At 42.6% G+C, this 26,570-nt stretch overlaps 1 protein-coding gene across 1 annotated transcript in view; it reads right to left on the bottom strand.

The window, feature by feature from the left end:
- Nucleotides 1-26,570, bottom strand: part of DNAH9 (dynein axonemal heavy chain 9) — a 130,083-nt gene that overhangs the window by 3,799 nt on the left and 99,714 nt on the right. The window contains exons 33-35 of the mRNA XM_042447537.1: nt 25,029-25,203; nt 8,949-9,122; nt 999-1,206 (exon numbers count right to left, since the gene is read on the bottom strand). Coding sequence (XP_042303471.1) covers nt 999-1,206; nt 8,949-9,122; nt 25,029-25,203 — 557 coding nt within the window. The remainder of the gene's footprint in view (nt 1-998; nt 1,207-8,948; nt 9,123-25,028; nt 25,204-26,570) is intronic.

Below are 26,570 nucleotides of genomic sequence, written 5' to 3'. Positions count from 1 at the left end.
TATTCTGAAGTAAAGCCACATGGAGCAGGGACAGGGGGAGCACAGGGCCCTAACTCTCCCTGACGCACATAAGGAAGGTGCAGGAGATGCTCACCAGCTGTCACTTCCCCTAGTGTGCTGTTACCCGGTGCGGTCCACCACCCCCACAACCCAATAGTGAAGCCACTGGTATAAAGCAAAGCAGAAAAGAAGATTAATTTTGATAAAGTGGAAGTCAGTAGGAAATGTGGGAGGTTTACTGATTCAATCAAGGAAACCATGGCTCTGAGTTTGCAAGGTCTGCGCAGAGAATCTGATGAACAGGGCTCTTGCAGGCCTCTCATTCATATGGTTGCCATAAAGTGAGATCAACTTGAGGGCAAATTACAGCAACAATGAAGAAGTACTGATGGAGCAATCTTTTCCCTTCAGAACATTATTGCTAACGGGTTGCATATCTTGACCACGTGAGGTTTAGCTGGGATCCTTCCAATGAATCTATCTAGTCTACTTTTTTTAACAAAATTGTACAACTGATCCTTACTATGTCTTATGACTTAGCCCATGAGTGTCCAAATGGTCTAATTTTCTGGCATGTTTCTTGCTTCAAAGATTAAAGAAAACCCTTCTTTCTTTACAGTTTGCAGCTATAGCTGCAACTTAGGTTCTCTTCTCTTCTACTTTACTGAGAATATAACATGTTTCCAGAATCTAAATTCTCCTTTATATTTAGATCACTCTTCTACTTGATAAAGGATTCCATCTTCTCTGTACTGTAATAATTCTGTTCCATGTATTGATTTTTGTAGAAAAAAGAAAGAAAGAAAACAAAAACAAATAGGAATGACAACAATTTTTCAGTATTTACATTCTGTCATGCATTCAAAAATCTTTTCTGACCTTTCATTTTTTAAAAAAAAGGAATGTTTCTTTTAAATAACTCATAGCACATTTTTATTTACTTTAGTAACTGTCTTCTTGCTTTATTTTGTTCCTTACCATTTTATGTGCTAACTTACCTTGTAGCATAGCAGACGTAGTGTAATAATTAAAGGGAACATTCTTCACAAGATACTCTTCAGAATCCAGCAAGGACAGTTTATCACCTACAACCACAGACTTTCCTGTGCCTGCATTTCCCACCAGCATGACTGGTCTGCCTCTCTCCAGGAGCTGATCCATAAAATAGCGCACTCGTATGGTTTCACTGGTATGTACCAGGCATGCCTGAAGGGAGAATAGCATTTAGACTGAGCCTTAGATTGACCCTCCAAACAACAAGGCAGGGTAAACCAGAAATATGTCATCAGCAAGTGAAACAATATGGCAGCTGCTAGAACGTGTCCTCCAGGCTGTCATTTATCATCATCATCATAATACATTGATACTGTTTAAAACATTACTTTTTGAAAAATCCACAATGAAGAAAAAATTGTCATGGATGTGTAATCTTGTAATGTAGAGTCATAGAATCATAGAATCGTAGAGTTGGAAGAGACCACAAGACCACAAGAGACCTCTGCTCCATTATCCTCAGGTTGAGCACGCTTTTCCTTTTCTGAGAACACCGAGGCAAAGAAGGTGTTGAGTAATTATGCCTTTTCTCTATCCCCTGTTAGCATTTTGCCATCTTCTCCACGCAGTAGCCCTACCATTTCCTCCTCCTTTCTTTTGCTGCGGACATATCCAAAAAAGCCCTTTTTATTGTACTTAACCTCTCTAGGAAGCCTGAGTTCATTCTGCGCTTTAGCTTTTCTGACTTTACCCCTACACATGCCTGCTATTTCTTTGAATTCCTCTTTGGTGACTTCCCCCTTTTTCCATTTCTTATACATGTTCCATTTAAAACTTAGCTTGGTTGAAAGTTCCTTAGTCATCCATCCTGGTTTCTTGAGACACCCATTTTTCTTCCTCATTGGAACTGTTTGAAACTGTGCCTTCAGTATCTCCCTTTTAAGAAACTCCCATCCGTCCTGAACTCCCGTCTCTTTTAGTATTGCTGACCATGGGATCACCCCCAGTATTTCTCTAAGTTTACTGAAATCCGCTCTCCTAAAGTCTAGAATGTGTGTCTGACATGCCTGGCTTCTCCTTTCCACTGTATAACAAACTCCAGGAGAACATGGTCACTTCCACCTGATGATCCCACCACTTGCACCCCATTAATCATGCCATCCCTGTTGGTTAGGATCAGATCCAAAATAGCTGACCCCCTTGTTGCCTCTTCCACCTTTTGGAAAATGAAATTGTCTCCAAGGCAAGTGAGGAATTTGCTAGACCTTGAGGATTTGGCTGAGTTTGACTTCCAGTAAATATCAGGATAGTTGATGTCACCCATTACTACTACATCTTTCCTTTCTGAGTGTGTGATCATCTGTTCTAGAAAGGCATCATCCAATTCCTCCATCTGACTTGGGGGTCTGTAGTAGACTCCCACAATAACATCCCTGTTGTTTCCCTCCCCTTTAATTTTTATCCAGATGCTCTCCATCTGACTTCCAGGATTGATGTCCTGGATCTCTTCACTGGTGTAAATGTCCCTGATATGTAAGGCTATTCCTCCTTTCCTGTTTGGCCTATTTCTCTTGAAAAGGTTATACCCCTGTATTCCTACATTCCAATCATGAGACTCATCTCACTAGGTTTCAGTAATGCCTATTATATCATATTTGCTTTGTTGTGCTAGGACTTGAAGCTCATCTTGCTTATTTCCCATGCTCTGTTTATTTCCCATGCTCTACATTAGTGTAGAGACATCTAAGACCACGTGTTCCCTTTACTTGCTGCCTGTGCAGGTTTTTTGGCCTCCCACTTTTGGGTCCTTGCACTGTTTGCCTTGTTCCCTCTGTGTCTGTTTGACTATTTTCTCCAGCCCTTTTGCCTTCCAGAAAACTGTCTCCTTCCCTCACATAACGCAGTTTTAAGCCCTCCTGATCAAATTCTTGAGACTGTTGGCAAAAACGTTTCTGTCAACTAGCGTGAGATGCCACCCATCTCTTGCCAGAAGTCCGTCCATCTTCATGGAACCACAGCCCATGATCCAAGAATCCAAGCCGTTCTTGGTGGCACTATCTACAGGTTAAGTCTCCCTCATCTGAAATTCTTGGGACCAGAAGTGTTTTGGAGTTTGGATTTTTTTGGACTTCAGAGTACCTGTATTTAAACATTCATACATGAGATTGAGATCCAATAATAAACAAAAAAAATATTTATGTGTCATAGATACCTTATACACACAGCTTGAAGGTAATGTTATACAATATTTTTAAAAATCTTGTGCATAAAACAATGTTTGTGTACACTGAACCATCAGAAAGCAATGGTTCTACTATCTCACCCATCCATGTGGACAATTTTGGATTTTGAGGTATTTTGGAATTCTGGATAAGGGAGAGTCAACCTGTATATGCACATGAACACATTGTTAATTAAATGCATGGCACATTTTGAGAATGTGACCAGCAACATGTAAATTGGGCTGGATCATTAATGCCCACAATTTTTTTTTCAATGTAAGTTTGGTTGGTTAGCAAAAACACTCCAAGACATTCATCAATAAGGAGGTCCAAGTTGCAGAGCTCACAGAACTATATCCTGCTTTCTGTTTCACTGAACCATGCCAGTAATTATAGTCACCAGTGTCACCCATCTCACTTGGCATTGACTTGGATCAACTACAAATTCTCAGACACAAGTATAATGATTCATGAGCCCAGAACCCCTTGCAGATAAAAAACTCTTATGTGTCAGTAAAGGTCAGGTATGCACATACAGTACTTTGCAATGTGTCTTTTAGGCCTTGAGAAAAGGCATCTGAGAAATGCAATGGCTCTCCAATATTTTGCCTTTGTGACCCTGTTTTGAGATTTTAGTCTTCCCATGACCCTAGAGAGCAATAAAAGCATGTTGTGTATACTAGATAACATCAAAATAAACAAATGCCTACATTGAACACCCTGAGCCTGAAAAATCAGAATTCTACTTTCTAAGTCAGAGGATGCCACAATACATTCCAGGATGCCACAAAGCACCCAGTTTTTTTATTTAAAAAATGCAACACCAACCTTCCTTTGCATTAACACTGCCTACAAGAGCTAGATACAAATTCCCAACAAATTCATATACACATATAGTATACAAACACACACACACTCCTTTAGGGAGTAATGAATCAGCCAATACTGCTATCTTATTTCTCTTAGCCCTAATTTCATTCCACTACCCGATGAAACCTGTTATGCCAGGCATTTTTGCATTCATTAAGCAAAGAAACCAATAGGCAGGAGCAACCTCCCCACTGGAACAAAAGCAGAGAACCTCAGGCTAAGGTGAGAGATCTCAGATTCTTCTCTGTGGCATTATGTTTTCCCCCAAGTAAATTTTGTCCTCTGTGGCACCCAAATCTTAAAGTTTCCAAGATAATGAAAATGCATTTATTTGTGTACAGATAAATCTACTTGTCTGTAATAACTAGATGTCAAATCACATTACTAATTAAGACAAGTGGTCAAAATCTTTAATTCTCCACCCATACAAATATTGGTTTTAAAACAAAAATCAATAAATAAAACGCATAAGTCTGGATAACAGTTTCCTATCAGAATTATTGATTATCAGAATGTCCATGTGCACACATGATGTAATGATCTTCTTATTTTCGATAACTCGCAAGATCCTGTAAGTAGCAGAGGGTTCTAAGAATAATATTGACAGATATTTTGAGGTATAAATAAGGTGTTAGCAAGGTTACATAACTGGTACTTAAAATGATATTTGGAATTAGCAGGAAGAAAAAGATATCATAGCTCAGGGAAGCACGTAGTACAATCCAGGAAGGAAATTTTATTTGTGTTTGTCAATGACTGTTGAGTTTGTTTTGATGTATGTGATATTTTGTTTTTTGTTTCTTCTGTGTAATGGGGGGAGGGGATGATATTGGGAAGGGGTGATGTTAAATGTATGTATTGTATTGTTTTTATGTACTGTGGTATTAGGTTGTAAATGTACAAACATGATGTTATGTTTATATAATGTATTGTTGGTTTTTAAGAAATAAAATTTATTATAATAATAAAAAAAGAATGTCCATGTGCACACACACACCATTCCTACTCATTATACTGCATCTGCTGCTCTCAAAAAGCAAAGGTGCTTTGCACTCTCAGCGTATCAAATGATTTTTTACTGCAAGGATGGGGAATGTTTGACTCAACTCCCATAATTCTTCAACGGGTCCAAACAGCCACAGCCAGATTACCACTGGAGATGACTACAGAAATTGCACAACTCCCTGGGACAGCTCCACTGGTTGTCAGTCCATTTCCAGGCACAATGCAAAGTGCTGATTATGACGTTTAAAGTCCTACCTAGCTCAGGTCTGGGTGATTTCAGGAACTGCATTCTCCCTTTACAAATCAGCTCATGCTTTGAGATCTGTGGGGGAAGCCCTTCTCTCTGTCCCACCACCCTCACAGGCACCTGGTGGGAGCACAAGAAAGGGCCTTCTCAGTGCCTGCCCCCAGGATCTGGAACTCCCATCCCAGAGAACTTTTTTTTTGGCAAACACGCAAAGACTTTTCTATTCTGACAGGCAATTAGTAAGTGACTATGGCCTGTTACAGACAGCCAAAATAAAGCTGCTTCGAGTCACAGTGGAGGTATGGTGTTTCACTGATGCATGCGTCCTAAGAGTCCAGAAGCCACACCAAAGCCATGCTCCAGTCCTTAGGGCTGGAGTGTGGCTTTGGTGCGACTTCTGGACTCTTAGGACACATGCATCATTCAAATACCATACCTCCACTGTGACTCGAAGCAACTTTATTTTGGCTGTCTGTAACAGGCCTATATAAGGCTCCTCTTAACACAACATGCTGGATTTTGCTAACTGCTGTGCTGGTGTATGAATGTGTGTATGTGTTTAATCATACATGTTTTAATCAGGTTTTAATTTTTATTCTTTAATCTTGTTTTAATTTTTGTGTCTTCTAGATACTTAATGATGTCTTAATTGTTGTAAGCTTCTTTGGGTCTCAGTCTGGGGAAAAGATGGGATAGAAATAAATATCATCATCACCACCACCACCACCACCACAACCCTCTATTGAATCAACTGTTGAGTTGACATGAAGGTAAATCAGTTTGGCTCAATGGGTATAGTCCAGTCAGGACTTAACAAGATTGAAGTCACTACAATGCGCCCTCCCCTTACGCAGGGATCCATTTCGGATCCCTCTGTGTAAGGGGAATTGCTAGACCTGGAGCCCCATTAGAAGTAATGGGGCTTGCACCTGTGGCATGTGGCAGCACGGTGACACACACCACGGACACAAGCCCCATTACTTCTTCCAGGGCACGAGGGGTTTTTCCGATGTGGCTTTCAGCATATGCTGAAAGCCGCATTTGCTGCACCCACGTAAAACACAGTCGCACTGTATTTAAAATAGCCATTCAGAGGTCTTTTGGTTTCAGTACTTGGACAGATCCATTCCTCTCCACAGAAGGAATGCTCTAGTACAGTGACGGCGAACCTTTTACCGTTTGCTTGCTGGGGGCGGGGCTTCTACCCCCAGGAAGGGGGATGGGTGCTGGGGGCGGGGCTTTCACCCTTTTCAGAGGGAGGGAGCCTCAGGCTCCTCTCCCCAGCATTTGCCAGCCTCTGAGGGTCCGTTTGGGACTGTTGGAGACCAGCAAATGGACCTCGGAGGATGGCGCACTGTCCTCCGCAGTTTGCCAGCCTCTCAGGGTCCCTTTGGGGCTGTCAGAGGCCGGCAAACGGGACTCGGAGGAAGGCACACTGTCCTCCACAGTTTGCCAACCTCTGAGGGTCTCTTTGGGACTGTCGGAAACCAGCAAATGGACCTCGAAGGACAGTGTGCTTTCCTCCACAGTTTGCCAACCTCTGAGGGTGCCTTTGGGGTCATCAGAGGCCAGCAAAAGGGGCTTGGAGAACGGCGCACTGTCCTCCACAGTTTGCCAGCCTCTGAGGGTCCCTTTGAGACTCTCGGAGACTAGCAAATGGACCTCGGAGGACGGCGTGCTGTCCTCTGCAGTTTGCCGGCCTCTGAGGGTCCCTTTGGGGCCCTCAGAGGCTGGCAAACACGCCTCGGAGGACGGCGCCTAGCGGCGGGAGTCGTTGGGCCCCGTCCTCCGGAGTTTGCCGGCCTCTGAGGGTCCCGGGGAGACACCTCAGGACCAGCAAAGGCCACCGTCCTGGGCTCCCTCATGGCCTTTCCTCCGCCAGAGCTCTCTCTCCGGAGGGAGGTCTGGTGGAGGAAGGGCCCCTGATGGAGCCCAGGAACCGGCATGCCACCGTCCTGGGATCCCTCACGGCCTTTCCTCCTCCAGAGCTCTCTCTCCAGAGGGAGGTCTAGTGGAGGAAGGGCCCATGAGGGAGCCCAGGACCTGGTACGCCATCATCCTGGGATCCCTCACAGCCGGCATGCCGCCACTGCTCTTCCTCAGGGGCCTTTCCCTGTTCCCAGCAGTCTTTCTGGAGACAGTTGGAGGCTGGGGAAGGTCTCTGGGGAGGAGCAACTGGCATGCGCTGGTCTCTCCTCCTCCTCCCCCCCCCCCCCCTTTTCCCCGCCCCCGGTTGTCCCCAAAAGGCAGCCGAAGGCCGGGAAAAGGCTGTGAGGAGGAGCCAGACGCGCACGCCTCTGGCTCCTTCTCTCCTGCGCCATTTTCTGCCTTCCTGCTGTCTCCGAGAGACAGCAGGAGGTCCAAAAATGGCGGGGAGAAGGAGGAACGGGCACACGCATGTCTGTTTTTCCTTCCTCCGGTGCCCTTGCCTGGTGAAACGGCCCGGAGTGCCACTTCAGGCACACGTGCCATAGGTTCGCCATCATGGCTCTAGTAGAAGACTACTTGGTGCCAGAGGAAGTGACAGAGGAGGAGTTGTTGGCCAGCAACTCCCATCGGCCCTTGGTAGATGTCATGGCCAGCCAAGAGCAGGACGAGGAGGACGAGAAAGAGGCCGTGGCTCCTCAAGTGCAAGAGGAGATTGAGGCTATACCAGGTCCCAGTTCTGCCCTGCCAGACCCCAGTCCTGATCTCCCAGCCCCAGGGGTTGAGGCTCAGCCAGGTCCTAGCTCTGTGGGGTTCCCTCCTGAGGCTCAGCAGCCTAGTGTTGACTCTGTGGAAGAGCCAAGGTTCCTTCCTTTAGGCAGAGGAGAGCTGAGAGTTCTTGCATGCATCGATCCAGGAGGCTTGCAGAGAGGCAATCTGCAGATAAGCCACAGCTGGCACAAGGGAGGGTGTCTCTCATTTAAGCAGCTGGAGAACGCTGACCCTTTGCTAGAGATTATTGTAGAATCCTTCATTGTGATTGCTGTCAGCACTGGCTCCTTGTTTCATGAACCCTTGTTTGGAACTAACTGGATTACTGCTACTTTCTGGCTGCCCTGACCTTTGACCGAACTTACTTCCGTGACCGCTGGTATCCTGACCTTGGCTTTGTTTGTGGCTTGCTTCTCTCGGACTCCAAGGTCTGTAGACTGTTTCCCAGCTCCTAGTTAGCTCTCTTGCTGAGCCATCACTATCAGCGTTGGTTTGTGTATGTGCTGGCTGCAGTCCAAGACAGTAGTATAGCCAATTATGATGGGAATTTCAGTTCAAAAATTGGAAGGATATTTGTTTCCTGCTTTATGCGAACAATATATCTTGAGTGGATTTTGTCCAGTTATTACAGTACAGATAGACAGAGGGAGAAGCAGAATTGCATGTATTATCATCCAGAACAGAAAAGGACAGGATAGGAACACAAATGACCTGGTTTGTCACCACTGCCTTAACAATTAATTGCAAGGTTGTTCTAATCAGCATAGTATCAGTCTTACTCTTATATAAACATTTGCTTTCTCACTTCAGTGATAATAAACATAAATTAACATAGACAATATGTCTACACACTCCTAGCATCTAACATCTTTGTTTATCTTTATCTATCACCTACAAAAAGCACAAACACTTACCTGTAATGGCACTTCCGGATCAAATTCAAACTTGGGGATCAATTTGGACCAAGGCTCAAACTTCTTTGTTTCAGGTTCAATGTAAAAATCAAAGACAGTTCCTTGGGAAGGAAACTTGATGCTCTTGAACTCGGTCACCCACCATTTACTGAATTCAACCCTGTAGTCAACAAGCTGCCAATCAAAACATTGAGGAAAGAGATTTAAAGCACAAATAATCATTTAAGCTTGATAAGCCTGTTGAAACCACTTGCCCAGATGGTAGTAACTCAGACTTTTATCATTATCTTAATACCCATTATTAGTACTTATTATTCCTGTTGTTCATTTATAATCAGCTTTTTCCCAGTACTAGGACTGAAGGTGGCTTATAAAATAGTAAAGCAATATAGTAATAATAATAATAATAATAATAATAATAATAATAATAATAATAATAATTTTATTTGTATACCACTTTTCCTTCAGATCAAAGCAGTTCACAACAGGTCTTACAATAGTCTACTTCAGGTATGTTGGGACCCTGCCTTGCTGTAAAAAGACAATTATCACTCCCTTCATCCTGTCTACCAGTTCTCCTCTGATCTGTTTAGTCAAGAAAAGGAATACATGTGGTAGCCCCACCTCTCCAAGGTGAGGTGTGGAGGAATATCCACATCCATGGGCTACCTAAGTGGCAAAGTATCCATTATTACTAAACAAGCAAAACCCATCCCCTTGACCTATATCAGCTATATCATCCCATTAAGAATAAATCTGAATGATTTTATCTAGTCTCTTCCATTTTCTTCCAGTTCCCTCTATTTCTCCCCAATTTTATCTTAGCACTCTTATGTCCTCAAACAAATAATTATCTGTGATGGAAACTGCCTGATGTGAGATCTATCAGACTTAATTAAACTTGTGTAAACAATTAGACAATCCCATTGATTGGTTAAAGATAGCAGGAGGCTCACATCAAGCTATGCATAGCAATGTCTTTCTCCATCCATCATTGCAAGCTTCTATTTAAATATAATGTGTCCTTGTCCCAGAACTGACAACAGACGTCTTGACACAACTATTGACCATACGGGCATAACTTACTGACAAGTCAGATATCAAAAAGTAAGATTAGTAGAACAATCCAATAACAAGGGGCACATTCCAAACACACATAATCAGCCTGACTGCAGAAGCAGGATGCCACTTTCTACCTTTCATGGTACTATATCTGTGAGACCTTCATGAGGTGCAGCAGCTGACTCTTGCATACAATTAAAAGCTACTTCAGAAGTGGGATACGGGCAACATACAGCCCTGATCCCTTTTCTGTAGCCCCCAAGTTTCCCCCAACCCTTCCCACCATTTAAATATTTGGGGTAAAGCATTACTGTATATACTTGACTATAAGTCAACCTCATGAATAAGTCGAGATCAGGTTTTGGGCCAAAATTATGGATTTTGATATGATCCGTGGATAAGCTGAGGGTAAAACGTAGGAGCTGATGAAGCAAAGGAAAATGATGCCAAAGAACCTACAGAATTCTGGCAGGCATAACTGTTTGTGCTCACCCTAAAGGCTGGATGGATGAAAGAGTAGAGGGAGGTCATTGCTTCCAGGACACATTATACTTTTGCCAACCACCAGGAGATGTTTCCCTTTTCTATGAGCTGAAGTACAGTACGTATTTACATTAACCCATGGTTAAGTTGACCCAGGTTTTTGGGATCAATTTTTTAAACTAAATTTTCTAGACTTATACATGAGTATATACAGTACTTTTGGAGCAGTAGTATCACTCAAAATACATACCTCAATTCCTTTGACTCCTACCCCCACAACCTTTTTTTAAAAAAAAAAGATCAGCTGAAAACTGACCAGAAAAACTGGAAGTGAAAACTAGAAAACTAGAAAAGAATTGTCCAGTAAATGGTATAGCTGCTAGAATATGCATAGAAGTCGAAGGTTATGGATCACCCCATCACAGGAAGAAAGGTCAATAAAATTGTATGGTCTTGCTGAGATGGATAAATTAATTTTAAAATTTTATTATTTTATTATTATAAATAATATATATAAAATAATATAAAATATATATTATTATAAAAAGTTAATAATTCTTTTAAAATGGGAAATGATATTTGATTTTATGGAAAAAATGGAGGGGGGCAATAATTTTAGGATATGAAGAATAGTATAATAAAAACCAGCATGTTGTAGTGGTCTGAGCATTGGACTATGACTCTTGATATCATGTTTTGATTCCCAGCTTGGCTGTGGAAACCCATTGGGTGATCTTGGGTGAGTCATACACTCTGTAACCCAGAAAACCCCATGATACATTTGCCTTAGAGTCACCATAGGTTGGAAATCACTTGGAGGCATACAACAACAAAAAATGAAATAACATGTAGAAGTTTATCTAATATACATATTTAGATGAAGTAGAATTTGATAACTATAACCATCACCTAGTAAGTTGGAAGTCATATACAGTGTGCCCATGTCATATGCAGGCACACTATACGTGGTTTTCAGCTTATGCTGAAAGCTGTGTGATGGAACAGGAAATGGTTATGTGCCACACCGCACCACATGCACATTTTCAATGGGGCCCGAGCATACACAATATTTACCTTACGCGGGGGGAGGGGTCCGGAATGGCTCCCCCACATAAGGCAAAGGCCGCCGTGTGTGTGTGTGTGTGTGTATATATATATTGCTGTTATTTTGTGTAGTGTATTAGTTTGTATAATTAGTTGTGTAGTTTGTGTGTATATTTTCCCATATATGTTGTTTTATATTATTAAAAGTTATCTGTTAATAAATATTTTTTTAAAAGATGGTGAGAAAATATTGTGGCTTCCTTTGCTGCTAGATGGCTACTGTCAAATACAAAAAACATTCATGGCTCCCTCAAATACAATTTTCATACAGCATGGAATACAACATTGTATTATGTCAGCACTAAAGGCAAACAGAGTTCCTGTGTGCCCTCCCCTGACAGGGTCCCAAGGGCATAATATGGGCCCCTGGATCTGCTGCAGTGGATCTTAGCTGTCTTACTTACACTGCAAGGAGAAATTCACATATAACGAGGGTTGTACACCAGGGCAGGCTGGTAAATGAAATGCACTGACCCAAAGATCACTGACTATCCAACCTCCAACTCTCACTGGATTCTTTATGGATTATTTTCCCCAGATTTATTGGTTTTCCAACACAGCAAGTCAGCTGAGGACATGAGTTCATTTCATTGAGGCTATTCAATTTCCACCAGGGAACAGTGATATTTCTAATGACAACCAACCTACAATAGCTTCATACTTTTCCTGTAGATAGTATGGGGTATATATATTCTCTTCTTACCACAGAGATGATCAAAGATTCTGCAGGCTCCTACCTCCTTTGAAATTAAAATAGCTCTCATTCCTCGTTTCCTCAAGTCTGAAACTCTTTTCTACTGGTAGTACTGCATGGAGAGATCCATCTACATTGAGGGTTGTACTGAGGTACAGGCAAATGAGTGAAACAGATTGACCCAGCATTCACTGCCCACTCAACCCAAGTTGGAGAGGTGACATCTTTAAATATATGCAGAGATGTTATATAGAAGATGGAGCAAACTTGTTTTCTCCTGTTTCAATAAGTTCAAATTACAAGAATTCAATGGATTCAAATTACAACCAAATGGATTCAAATTGCAAGAAAAGATATTGCAGCTAAAAATCAGGACTCCCTGATGATGAGACATGTTCAGCATTGGAATAGACTGGCCTGGAAAGTGGTGGGCTCTCCTTTTTGGAGGTCTTTAAACAGATATCCATCTGTTAAGAGTCCTTTGGATATTTATTCCTGCATGACAGAGGTTGGACTAGCTGGCCCTTCGGATCCTTTTTAACCCTATAATTCTATCCTATGATTCCACAAGAAATATTTTCTACAAAGACCAAACCTGTTTTGTTTTTTGTTTTTTTGTTTTTTGTTTCTTTGTTTTTTAAAAAGAAAATTACTGCCTTATATAACTTTGGACTTCAAGCTTTTCCAAAGAACTTTTGCTTCTGTCCCAGCTTCTCTTCTAGACCACTTCAGCAATGACCTGTTCCCTTATTTATGAAAAGAAATCAACTATGGTTGCTCACATAACTTACATCCCTCCTTTCCTCATATCTGAAGCCACCTAAAAAGAGGGAACAGTACTAGACAATATCAAATAAGAAAAAATAAATGAATGAGAGAAAGCGGTTTTCTTTTCTTTTTCTTTTTTTCTTTCTTTTTTTTCCAGGAAAATAATGTTAAACTGAAAGAATTCAAGCAACCCACACAGGCAGAGTGGTGATAAATTTCAGCTGCTCAAGTAATGGAGGCTTGCTGATTTTAATGCTTTTACTTCCAGCCCTCCTTTTTAGAGCAGGACCTTGCTGCCCACCTACCAACACGCAATAGTGGGAAGGCATTCATATTGTTTATTCTGACATTTCAGCAGCAAAAGGTCAGAACTAAGGGCAATTTCTATGGTGAGCAATAAACAGATTTTATATTGGATCATTTTTCACAAGATCCTTGCTTGTTCCTGTTCAGACTACAGCACTTTGGATTCTTAGCTCTGACATTTACAGAGAAGCAGAGGAAGAAACATGGGAGTTAACTGTCAAGAGCAACATTATAGAAGGAAACTTTGGCGGGTTACAGACCGCCGCTTTGCGGCAGTCTGCCGCCGCCGCCGCCGCTTGCTCCGTACGGGAGCCACAGCAGCCACACCGCGCGGCTCCCGCACAGACCGAAAAAGAAGCTCCAAAATGGAGCTTCTTTAAGCGGCACCTCTATGACGTTGCGAGGCGCCAGGGGCGGACTCGCGATGTCATAGACGCCGCGACACGTGCGGACGCACAGCGTCCGATACATAAATATGGCGGCCGCTGTGCAGAACGGCCGCTGCCATATTGTACGTACAGAATACGTACTAGGGTTAGGGGTGTGTGGAAGCACCGCCCCTTCCTAACCCTAGTACGTATTCATTACGTACTAAATGGCGGTGTGTAACCCGCCCTTGTCTGATCAGAACACCCAATGCACCTTGCAGAATAATCCAGCAGGAAAGACTGAATGCTTTCAGGGGTTTTAGAGCACTCCTTTAACATTAAGAGAGCAGAAATCCACAAAGTTCCTTGGAAAATTAATGGAAAACTCACTAAAAGAGAGAATTCAATTCAAGTCCTAAATGAAAATGGTTCTCATTTACCAAAAAAATAAATATATATATTTATGAATAAACATATTCATTTTTAGTTTTTTGTGGGTTTTTCAGATTAGAATCACAGAATCATAGAATCGTAGAGTTGGAAGAGACCACTAGGGCCATCCAGTCCAACCCCCTGCCATGCAGGAAATCCAAATCAAAGCATCCCTGACAGATGGCCATCCAGACTCTGTTTAAAGACCTCCAAGGAAGGAGACTCTATCACCCTCCGAGGGAGTGCATTCCACTGTCGAACAGCCCTTACTGTCAGAAAGTTCCTCCTAATGTTCAGGTGGAATCTCTTTTCTTGTAGCTTGCATCCATTGTTCCGGGTCCTGTTCTCTGGAGCAGCAGAAAACAAGCTTGCTCCCTCTTCAATATGACATCCTTTCAAATATTTAAACAGGGCTATCATATCACCTCTTAACCTTCTTTTCTCCAGGCTAAACATCCCCAGCTCCCTAAGTCGTTCCTCATAGGACATGGTTTCCAGACCCTTCACCATTTTTGTCGCCCTCCTTTGGACACGCGCCAGTTTCTCAATGTCCTTTCTGAATTGTGGTGCCCAGAACTGGACACAATATTCTAGGTGGGGCCTGACCAGAGCAGAATACAGTGGCACTATTACTTCTCTTGATCTAGACACTATACTTCTATTGATGCAGCCTAAAATAGCATTGGCCTTTTTAGCTGCCGCATCACACTGTTCACTCATGTTCAACTTGTAGTCTACTTGGACTCCTAGATCCCTTTCACACGTAGTTTCATTCAGCCAGGTGTCCCCCATCCTATATCTGTGCATTTTATTTTTCCGCCCTAAGTGCAATACCTTACATTTCTCCATGTTGAATTTCATTTTGTTAGCTTTGGCCCAGCTTTCTAGTCTATTCAGGTCATTTTGAATCTTGATCCTGTCCTCTGGGGTATTAGCTATTCCCCCTAATTTGGTGTCATCTGCAAATTTGATAAGTATGCTCCCAATTCTGTCATCCAGGTCATTGATAAAGATGTTGAATAGCACTGGGCCCAGGACAGAGCCCTGTGGGACCCCACTGGTCACTTTTCTCCAGGATGAAAAGGAGCCATTGTTGAGCACCCTTTGGGTTCGGCCGGTCAACCAATTACAGATCCATGTAACAGTTCCTTTGTCTAGCCCACATTTTACAAGCTTGTTTGCAAGAATGTCATGGGAAACCTTGTCAAAGGCCTTAGTGAAATAAAGATTATATGACTGTGTTCTGTAAGAGTTTATTCCTGATGTTTCACCAACAGCTGAACCTGGCATCTTCAGAGAATGCTGGCATGGAAGTGAGTGGGGTATATATACTGTGCGACCCTTGGTTGAGAGGAAGTGATTTACATATTAATCTGTGTGTTGATCTGTTATTAAATGGCAATGCTTCAGGGTATCTATCTAATTAGTGAGCCACTGTCTGCTGGGAAACTCTCTGACCTTGAGTGGTTTTTATTTGCACATGCTGGGTCTTGATTTTGGTGTTTTTCAGGACTGGTAGTCAAACTTTTGTTTACTCTAAGGATTTTTTCTTTGCTGTTGAAATTGTCTAGATGTTTGTCCAGCAAATGCTACATTCAGTGAAGGACAGAAGGGACCCTCTCACCGCCGCAGGACTTTACCGCATACCATGCAGCTGTGGACAAGTCTACATAGGAACCATCAAATGCAGTGTTCAAATATGAATCAAGGAACACGAGAAACACTGCATACTGGGTAAAGCAGAAATATCAGCAGTAATAGAAAATGTTATTAACCACCCTGGACATAAAATTTTAGACCATGCCAACAAATATCAGGTCAGAATGCACAGGGAAGCCACTGAAATCCATATACCCCATTCACTTGCAGCCCAGCATTCTATGGAGATACCAGCCACAGATGCTGGTGAAACATCAGGAATAAACTCTTCCAGAACACGGTCACATAAACTGAAAAACCTACCAAAAAATATTGATGCCGGCCGCAAAAACCTTCGATTTCACATATGCATTTTTGATATTGCAAAAAAGCACAAAGATATGGCATATGGCATAACCCCCATATAACTATCTATATCAGTTGGGATTCTGGTTACAACAGTGATATATTGTATTTGTATCTGTTGTTCTGGTTCAGTTTGTGGAATACAGTACACTGGGCTTTAACAAGGGTCTTCACCTAGCTGAAATGCAAACTATAACTTTAAACTAGAATGCAAAGCATCTTACAAAATGCAACTGTTTAAACAGTTGCCATGACTTAGAATTTGTACTGAAAAAAGGAAAGATGTCTTCAGCCTTTACTTATTGTCTACATTCCTTGACTTCATTTAAAGTTGGCCCTCCATATCCAGATTCTACATCCACATCTTCTCAAAACAAAAGCAAACAAACAAACAAAAAAAACCAAAACCCAAAAAAGCAAATCTTGCTTTTGCCATTTTATTTAAGGGGCACTATTTGCATATAATGAGACTTCAGCATCCACTAATTTTGGTATTCACAGAGGGGAGGGATCCTGGAATCAAACCCCAGTCGATACCGATGTACCACTGTATTTTAATCTAATCTGTCACAAGTGTTACCTAAATTGCAGGGGAACCCTACTGGGCACCCACAAATTGTATTCAATGGGGAAATAAATTTAGCTCAATAGGAAGCAGCAAGAGAGTTCCAATAACATGACGCCAGGGTCTCAGCCTTCATATAATGGTTTCAAACCCATAGAACTCCAGAGCCAGTTTTCTAGGCTAATTTAGTTTATTTAAAAAGGGAAATCCACATGCACAAACACTCTCTCACTCACACACATAAGAACTAACAATGCAAAGATAGTAGGTAATAGTGTATTGCAGGATGTACCAATCTGAAACATAGCTCCAATTGTGGGGTTACCAGAATGAGGATGGCTGAGTAGCCACCTCTGTAGGCTTGCCATATCCCACCTGGGGGTGGGACTTTCCTGGTTTGGGCGAGTCTGCGGTCCCACCCCGGTTTGGCCCCGCCCACGGGACTCCCCCCCCAGCGAGGCCCTGGAGGCGGCTCCGCGATCGTGCTGCCAAAAACCGGGCCGCGCAACCTGGGGCGGAGGAGGCGAAGGGGGAAGCCCCGCCCCACCCTCCCCGCCTTCCAGAACAGCACAGCGCAGCCCCACCCCACCCCGCCCCACCGTCCTGCGCGGCTGTGCGCCACCCTCCCCGCCTCCCTGCGTGGCGTAGCCTAGAGAGCAGGTCTTCAGGACACCTGCCACTCAGAGCTTTTGCCCGCCCACATTGGTATATATGCCCTGCAAGAGGCATTACTTTCCAGGTTACAGTGAGAAAAGAAAAAAAAGGCCATAAATCGTTCCTGTTTCACTGGGAGTCTAAACGCCTCATCTTTTAAATGTCTACCGCGTCAGTATTCTTGTAATTCTTTATCACAGGATCGTTTTTGAGGCCCTAAACACCTTTACTTGTAATATGCAAATTTCTCCCGAAGCTGACCAATGGGAAAGAAGCAGTCAGCCCTCCTCCCCTTGGGTTGGTTTTCAGTGGCTTGGAAGGAAGAGATTTTGCCTTGCTTGTAAATAGGAAGGGCTTTGGGATAGCAAAAGGCTGCAGAAATAGTTTGACCCCCCCCTTTAAACATCCATGGCTCAGTGCTATGGGATTCTGGGAATTGTAGTTTCTTGTGGCACCAGAGCTCTTTTGACAAAAGGAAGCTGAATGGTCCACAGAGCTACAGTTCCCAGGATTCCATAGCCTTGAGGAGGTGGAGGAGGAGGAGGAGGGGGGGGAGCAGAAGGAGGAGGAGGAGGTGGTGGTGGTGGTAAGTGGCCAGAGGCCTCAAGTTTTTTTTAATTTTATTTTGTGTGCTTTTAATGTTAAAAATAAATAAATAAATAAATATTTATAGCCCGCCTTTCCACAGATCAAGGCGGGTTACAACATATAAAAACAACAAGTCTCCCTTGTTTTGACAATGATAGTGTGGTGGTGATGATGATGATGATGATGATGATGATATGAGTCAGCTTCAGAAGCATGGACGCACTGTTTCAGAAGCCGAGAGAGTGTCACCTTCCAAAGTGTGTTTTGGGTGCTTTTAATGTTAACAAGTCTCCCTTGCTTTGACAATGACAGTGTGGTGGTGGTGGTGGTGATGATGATGATGATGATGATGATGATGATGATGATGATGATGATGATATGAGTCAGCTTCAGAGGCATGCAGGCACTGTTTCAGAAGCTGAGAGAGTGTCACCTTCCAAAGTGCCTTTTCTGTGTGTTTTTGGTTCTTTAATGGTGATATTGATATCAGCAAGCCTCTGAGGCTTGGCCAATGTAAGTTGCTGTGATTTTTACAATCTCATGCGCAGTGAAGAAAAACCAGAGTCCCTGACCAAGTACACACTTCTGAGACGTACACTTGGGGCAAGAAACCTGAAATGGCAAATCCACTTTTTGTGAAACCACCTTAACATGTTCAATATGCATAGCCATGTTAAACCATGCTAAGCATTAAACCCAACAAGGGGTTTGGTTATGGAATAAGTCTCTGAAATATGCAAGAGATTGCCATGTTAAGTAAAGCCATGTTCAATGCCCAAATGTGCTGTTTGGAATGGGGGGAGGGGGGGTGGCCAGAAAGGGAAGTACATTTCTGCCATCTGTCTAGGAATAATGCCAAAATGCCTTCTATTTTGATCATGTCTAAGAAACATGCATTTAGATTAACATTTTTTAAAAAAACCACCAATTTTTTTCGCGTGTCCTCCATTTTTAGAAATGTTGTCCTACATTTGAAAATGTTGTCCTACACTTGTCCTACATTTGTCCCAGTTTGGAGGTCCTGACTTATGGCAACCCTACACCTGTGACACATGGGGTGGCTAGCTACTGAGGTATCCAGCTGAAATCAAAAAGAGATTCTGTCCTGCTTCAAACTGGACCAATTTGCTATTGTCTGACCACATGTATATATAGCAAGAAATGGGCCCTGAGAGTGATGGTTCAGGAGTTAATAGGCTCAAGTGACTTTCCCAGAGGATAAGAATGGGATGTGATATGCAAGAACATCTGTAGAATCAGCTTGAATGTCCTCAGACAGAAAAAGTTTAATTCCCAGATGGAAACTCCTTTTGTCTGGTGTATGCAAACAATTGCCAAGTCCAGCTCACCACCCTTACTCCCTTAGTGAAGGGATTGAGCATATTCTGATCTTAAGCGAATTCAGCTAAGTGCCTTTGGCTCTTCCTGTGCTGAGCCATCCAGATGTCCCAATATGATATGGCTGGTTTGCTGTGCTGGCGAACCCCCTGGTGGCTATCACCAGCAATTTCCTTTTTGAAATTGATTTGATATCAAGGGTCACAAAAAGGTGACTGAGGGCTAAATCCTGGGCTAACACAAACAGTAAAGTTTAAAGGCCTTATTATCACCTCATTTGCCTGCAAGAGCAAAGAAGGTCTGCCAATTATTCTTGGGACTCCAGGAAATGAAGCTACCAATCCTGGAAAAAAAATCCTGAAGCTACACTCCCTTCCCAGTATACACCACTCATATACTGTTTTCAGTGTTGTAGGGAAATGGCATGAGAAACAGGACATATAGCAATGTGTGCAAAAGTGGGTGGGAATGTGAGAAGGAAAGTACTCATTTGTCAATCATGCACACTCAAAATCACTTCTATCTATCTTCCTATCTATCTCTATATCTTTCATAGAGAACATTCATCTTACAGTGTATACTTGGTCAGAGTTTGCTTTGTATTTCTTTTTCTGCTTAAACAATAAGCTCTGCAACACACAAAAGCCTACCTATTCTCCGTGGCCAAAGTGGATGTTTAAAAATGTATTCATCTATTTTACCTACAGCACAAAACAAGTTGAAGCAGGGGTGGGGGGGAACCTGAACAACTAATAGGATACTAAAAACACTAATAATTCAAGGAAACAAGTTGGACTTCACGAAGATCACATCTACATGCTAAATATATGCATTTCTACTTTATCCTGGAAGAAAGCAAAGGACTGCCAAAGTATCTTTGGCTTGATTTGTTTGTTTCTTCCTTGGATCTTTATGAATACTCAGTAATTCCAATCACTTCCTCTTCTTGAAGAGAATGTAGCCCTGAGGTAACGTACATGAAGGGCTATGAGTTATGATCACCATGTCTGTAATTAGATGGAAACCTGTAAAATAGTCATCACAGTCTGGAAATCAATAAAGAAGTCTAAAGACTATGGAAGGAACCAAGAAATGTTTAAAATCATCTTAAGAAACAGGCACCTGGCACAGAGGAAACTGGTACTGGGAAGGGGGGGGGAATTATCTTCTTGGGAGCGGGGGGATGAAAATCTTTCTCCACTAGAAATCATTCCCAGTCAAAACAAATGAGATGGGGGGGAAACTGCAGCATCAACACTACTAAGGCCTGTCATCAAGAACTTAGAAAATGAATTCAGAAATTAGGAGAAAGCTCCAGGCTTGCATTAATGATATGAAATACTAAATTAATGACTAAATAACAGAGGTGAAAAACAGGATTAAATAAATAATTGGATAAGACAACTAATTTAGATGCTGAAATTAACAAGAAAAAGAAAACCTTCCTCCTTCCCTCCTGCCATGGTACCAATCAAAAGTTATGAAAAATAAACTTTGTTCTCATGCATCTATGAGGAGGCAAGACCAGTTCTGGAAGCAAAAAATTCAAGAGAAGGGAGATTTTCTGAACCCTGAGAAGGAATAGAACATATATGGAAAGTACACTTTTACTTTCTTTCTGTAAAGAACCTCCTGAAACTGCAAGGTCAAATGTGAATATAATATTCATTGGCTGCCAGTTTGTTTCCAGGCAAAATTCAAGGTGCTGGTTATTACCTATAAAGCCCTATATGGCTCAGGTCCACATTATTTGGCATACCATATCTCCTTTCATGAACTGGCCCAGAATCTGAGCTCCTCTGGAGAGGCCCTCCTCTCTGTCCCAACACCATCACAAGCACAGTTGGTGGGGACACGAGAGAGGGCCTTCTTGGTGGCTGCTCCTAGACTCTGGAAATCCCTGCCCAGGGAGATTAGAATGGCTTGCTGCTTGATGGCCTTCCACTAGCAGGTTAAGACCTACCTGTTCACACAGGATTTTAAGGCATTATTATAAGGACAGGCTGGGATACTGTACCATTTTTTAAAATTTGATACAGTTTTTTTATAGAAAGAGTTTTATCTTTTTAAAATATGCTTTATTCTTTTAATAACTATCTGTTTAATATTGTAATAATTTAATTCCTTTTTAATGTACTTTTTTCTATGTTTTTAATTGTACGGTTTTTTAATGTTGTGAAGCCACTCTGAATCCCAGTACAGGGAAAAGAGTGGGATACAAATAATAATAATAATAACAACAACAACAACAACAACAAGAAACTAAACTGCAAAGATGCTAGTTATATCTCACTTTTTCCCCATCAAGATATTTGGGGGGGGGGGGGGGGGGAGAGAGAGAGGTAGGGAAAATGTTGAAACTTTAGCTGAAGGTGAGACTCTTTGAACTATCTAAAACACTGCACACAGTAGTTTTCCATATACAGTACACCAATACATAAACTGTATTGTTTTATCCCAGGGGTAAGCAACCTTTTTGAGCCGGGGGCCGGGTTGCTGTCCCTCAGACAACTGGGGGGCCGAAGCCAATAAGTAAATAAATAAATAATTTTTAAAACTAAATAAATAAAATATAAAAAACAATTCCTACATACACTGCACACATCATATTTTGAAGTAAAAACCAAACCAGTCGTTATGCAACCTCCCTCTTTTTTTCTTTTCTCTTTTCTGCAGCCTTGCAGTTCTGCAAAAGCAAACCCCCTCCCGCCTCTTCTGCACACAAGACTTTATTAGGAAGGAAAGGGTTTGAAAATTAACTACTACTTCTTTCTTTCTTTCCTTTTTTTTTGGCCTTGGGCATGTCACACTCTCTCAGCCTCAGAGGATGGCAATGGCATCTCCGCCCCCTCTGAAGAAAACTGCCCAGAAAACCCCCACAGAAGCCATAACAACTTGGAAGGCACACACAGCAACAAATCCAAACTTTGCCCGGGGGGGGGGGGGGAGTCACACTCTCTCAGCCTCAAGGGAAGGCAATGGCAAACCACCACCACCTCTGAAAAAACTTTGCAAAGGATCGTTTCATAATAAGTCAGGAAAACGACTTGAAGGCACACAACAACAACCACACCTCCCAGCCCTTGTATCTTGAAGGCATGAGGGCACAGATGGCAGAAATTGACTTCCCTTTCTGACCAAACACCCACCCACCCCCCACCCCCATACACACACACACAATTCCAAAACACACACAAAGCACATTTGGGCATTTCACATGGCTTTACTTAACATGGCAATCTCTTGCATATTTAATCCGAGGCTTATTGCAGAACCAAACTCTTTGGGTTTCACACTGAACATGGGTTAACATGGCTATGCATATATTGAACATGTCCAGGTGGTTTCACAAGAAGTGGATTTGCTGTTTCAGGTTTCGTGCACCAACTATACTTCTCAGAAGTATGTACTTGGTCAAGGGACTTTGGTTTTTCTTCACTGCGCATGAGTTTGTAAAAATCACAGCAATTTACACTGGAGGCTTGCTGATATCAATATCACCATTAAAGAACCAAAAACACACAGAAAAGGCACTTTGGAAAGTCACACTCTCTCGGCTTCTGAAACAGTGCCTGCATGCCTCTCAAGCTGACTCATATTATCATCATCATCATCATCATCATCACCACCACCACACTATCATTGTCAAAACAAGGGAGACTTGTTAGCATTAAAAGCACCAAAAATAATTTTTTTAAAAAAACTTGTAGCCAGAGGCCTCTGGCCACTCACAACCTCCTCCTCCTCTTCCTCCTCCTCCTCCTGTTCCCCCCTCCTCCATGCCCCGCGCCAGCCTGGGAGCGGGGCAGAGGAGGCGGGGGAGGCCTGGAAGGGTGGCGTTCGCCGGCGGCCCCAGAGCCTCTCCCTGCCCTGTGGGAAGGCTGAGGCCTCCCCACAGGGCGGGGAGGAGGAGGAGGCCACCGGCGATCGCGCCAATTGGCGCGATTGCCAACGGCCCCCGGGGGCAGCAATCGGCAGCAGGGTCAGGCTGGGGCCGGTCCCACGGTCTCCGCGGGCCGGATCCGGCCCGTGGGCCGTACGTTGCCGACCCCTGTTTTATCCTATGAGAGAAGAGGGAAAGGGAGTGTCTACAATACACAATTCAGTCTTTCTGGATGGTGATGACTATTCAATACCACCAAGGATGTGAGGTTTATTCCCCAACCTCTACTACCAAGAGAGGGCCAGGAAGGTATGTGACAGCTAACTCTAGCCATGTTGTCAATATTTTAGGATCTTCCTTGTGTAGAAGTCACAGCAATCTAATCCTCTAGGATACTTACCTTTCTATGTAAACAGAAGCAAAAGTGTTGCTGGACATTTGTTACACTGTAGCTAGGTCTTATGAATACACAATATAACAAGTTCAGCACCACTACCAAAGTCCATCTGAATGTGACCAAACCAAGCAAGCAAACACCAAACTCAGAGAAGGTCTGTAGGGTAATAAGAAAACTTCAGTGTTACCCCCAACTGACTATGGCACAATTCACTAATCATGATAAGCCAGGTATATGCTTGAAACCTGGCTTACCACTGTACAAACGATATACTGGTTTATATTTTCTTACAGCTCATGCTTTTTTAGGATGATGTGTGAAATGGGCAGCCTATTTCTCCCCTAACAAGAAAGATAAAGCATTTTTTTAAAAAACCAAACCATGGATTATTTTTCTGGTTTGTTGGGTGGGAAACAAGCAGGAGCACAAACTTTTGCTCAGCCTGCACGTTGCATTAAACCAACTACAGAATCTGCTTATCTTAGCCACTCCAACTATAAGCAGGAATACTTGGAAAGTAGGAGCCAGAACATTGGCATATCCATGGCAAATCAGGGATCCTACAGAACACTGGCATACCGTGATGTATGAATAAGTCTCTTGTTTTGTGAGGGATAATGATGTCCCCACCACACCATCTCACCCTGCATTTAGGAAAGGTTTATCTTCTGTTTCTTGGTTTGTCTAATACAGTAGAGACCTGTTGTTACTACATCTGAATAGATCCTATGCCTACCCCCTCCTTTTTGAGGGTGAGGCACAGGCTTTCACAGAATTCACAGAGTATGTGGATTCACAAAATCATAGAATTGGAAGAGACCTCAATGGCCATCCGGTCCAACCCCCTGCCATGCAGGAATGCACAATCAAAGTGCCCCCCCCAACAGATGGCCATTCAGCCTAAGTTTAAAAACCTCCAAGGAAGGAGACACCACATTATTTATTGTTATTATTTTTTATTTATGTATACCCTGCCTTTCTCCTGGTATACCCTGCCTTTCTCCAAGACAGTTTATGCCACTGTTTAAAAGGCTCTTATTGTCAGGACTTTCTTTGTAATGTTTAGGTGGAATTGCTTTTCCTCTAGTTTGAATCTACTCGTCTGTGTCCTAGTCTTTGGAGCAGCAGAAAACAAGTTTGCTCCATCTTCAATATGGCATCCCTTCAAATATTTAAACATGGCTATCATGTCACCCTTTAATCTTATCTTCTCCAGAAACATACCAAGCTCTCTAAGCCACTCTTCATAGGGCATAGTCTCCAGACCTTTCAACATTTTGGTCACCCTCCTCTGGGCATGCTTCAGCTTGTCAATATCCCTCTTGAACTATGGTGCCAAGAACTGGATACCATATTACCTTTTTCCTTTTTATAATTTTAGCTGTCTGTTTAATCAAGACGGTTGTGTGAGGGGATACACTTTTATCTTCTTACCTGATCTTGAAACATAGCACCACCAAAGGCCCAGACAGCAGCAAAAACAAAATAAAGTTCATAAAGCTCTTTGGGGCAATCTGGAGGAGTATTCTCCTTGGTGAGAAGGCATTCAAGGAGGTAACACAACATCTGAACCATGCTTTGCTCAGGAACTGGAATAATCTTCTTAAATCTATAATGGGAGAATTGAAAACTTATGAAGTTTAATTGGATTTAGCATGACTGCCATTTAACAATATGAGGAGATAGGCATATAAATCCTCTTTCCGAACATTAACATTTAAAAAAAAAACCTTTCATTGTGTATATCTTTCTTATCCACTGCTACAGAGAGGAATGAAATACCATCAGCACGGAGCCAAGTAATAACTGTAATCATAAGTTTGAGCCATTTCAAAACTTTGATCCTCTTGAAAGAAGTGAAATGGAAGCCTTGCTAAGGGCACTGATTTCCCATGCACGCAATGAGTTCAGAAGTGATCAAATAACAGAGTAATCAAATAAGCCCTTTCATCTCATATTTTACATAGGCTTAGGCTACATTTATAGACATGTGAAGCCAGAAGAGCCCTGCAGTTTGATAAAAAAAAAATTACAGTTATTGGAGAGGCTGGCTCTACAAAATATACTTGTCTTGGAACCATCTGCTGCTCATCCTGAGAGACCCATGAGATATAAACACAAAGCATCAGGTTGTCACTCTTCCCTCTGCCTACTCCATTCATGGCTGTAATGCACCCCTGCTGACTGAAGCAAGTGTGAAAGCCAGCACTTTGGCTATATTTTTAAACAAAAAATCCAGTCCCAGTTGTAAACTCAGTTTTATTAATGGTCTGAAGTGATAGTGATACTGTATTACAGCAAATGTATACTTTTTAAAATCCTAATTGAAAAGGCACATGCTTATTTGATACCATTGATGTCATTAGGTGGCACCAGCCAGGCCCTCCTCCCACTGCGCCCCTCCTGACTTTACCAAGGTGACAGAACTCTTCTCACTGCAGCAACAAAGAAAAATCCCAAGTGCACCTCACCCAGTTTTCTTGCGACAGTGGAGACTTCTTCATGAGGAAAGCTCCACCACCACATCAAAGAAGAGAACCGAGTGCAACTCTCCGAGCTTTGCCACAGTGGCAAAGAGAGTCAAGTATACCCTTTTGGCTGCCACCACCACTACACCTAGCAGCCCCCACATAGACCAGGTGACATCAGGTGTGAGGACATAACTGTTTGGTGCATTTATACCCCATCTTTCCTCCAAAGAACTCAAATAGTTGGTCATCTTCCCCATTTTGTCTAACTAGTTACTTTTGAAGTAGGCTAGCTTGAGAAACAAGGTGAACCAAGAGCATCTAGGGCATTCTGCAGCTGAGTGGAGATTGGACAGAGTTCTCCCTAGTCCCAGTCCAACACCTTAACCACTACCCCATGCTGACTTTCATCTTCCTATGGGTATAAGAGAAGAGTCTTCAAAACAATTTTGCTGTCCAACATATTCTGTGTGTATTGGTCCTTGGCCTTTACGTTTCTCATCTGTGC

This window comes from Sceloporus undulatus, chromosome 2, assembly GCF_019175285.1.
Source record: "Sceloporus undulatus isolate JIND9_A2432 ecotype Alabama chromosome 2, SceUnd_v1.1, whole genome shotgun sequence".
Taxonomy (NCBI): Eukaryota; Metazoa; Chordata; class Lepidosauria; order Squamata; family Phrynosomatidae; genus Sceloporus; species Sceloporus undulatus.
Note: the sequence above shows the minus strand (reverse complement) of the source record. Positions and strands in the feature narration are given on the sequence as shown.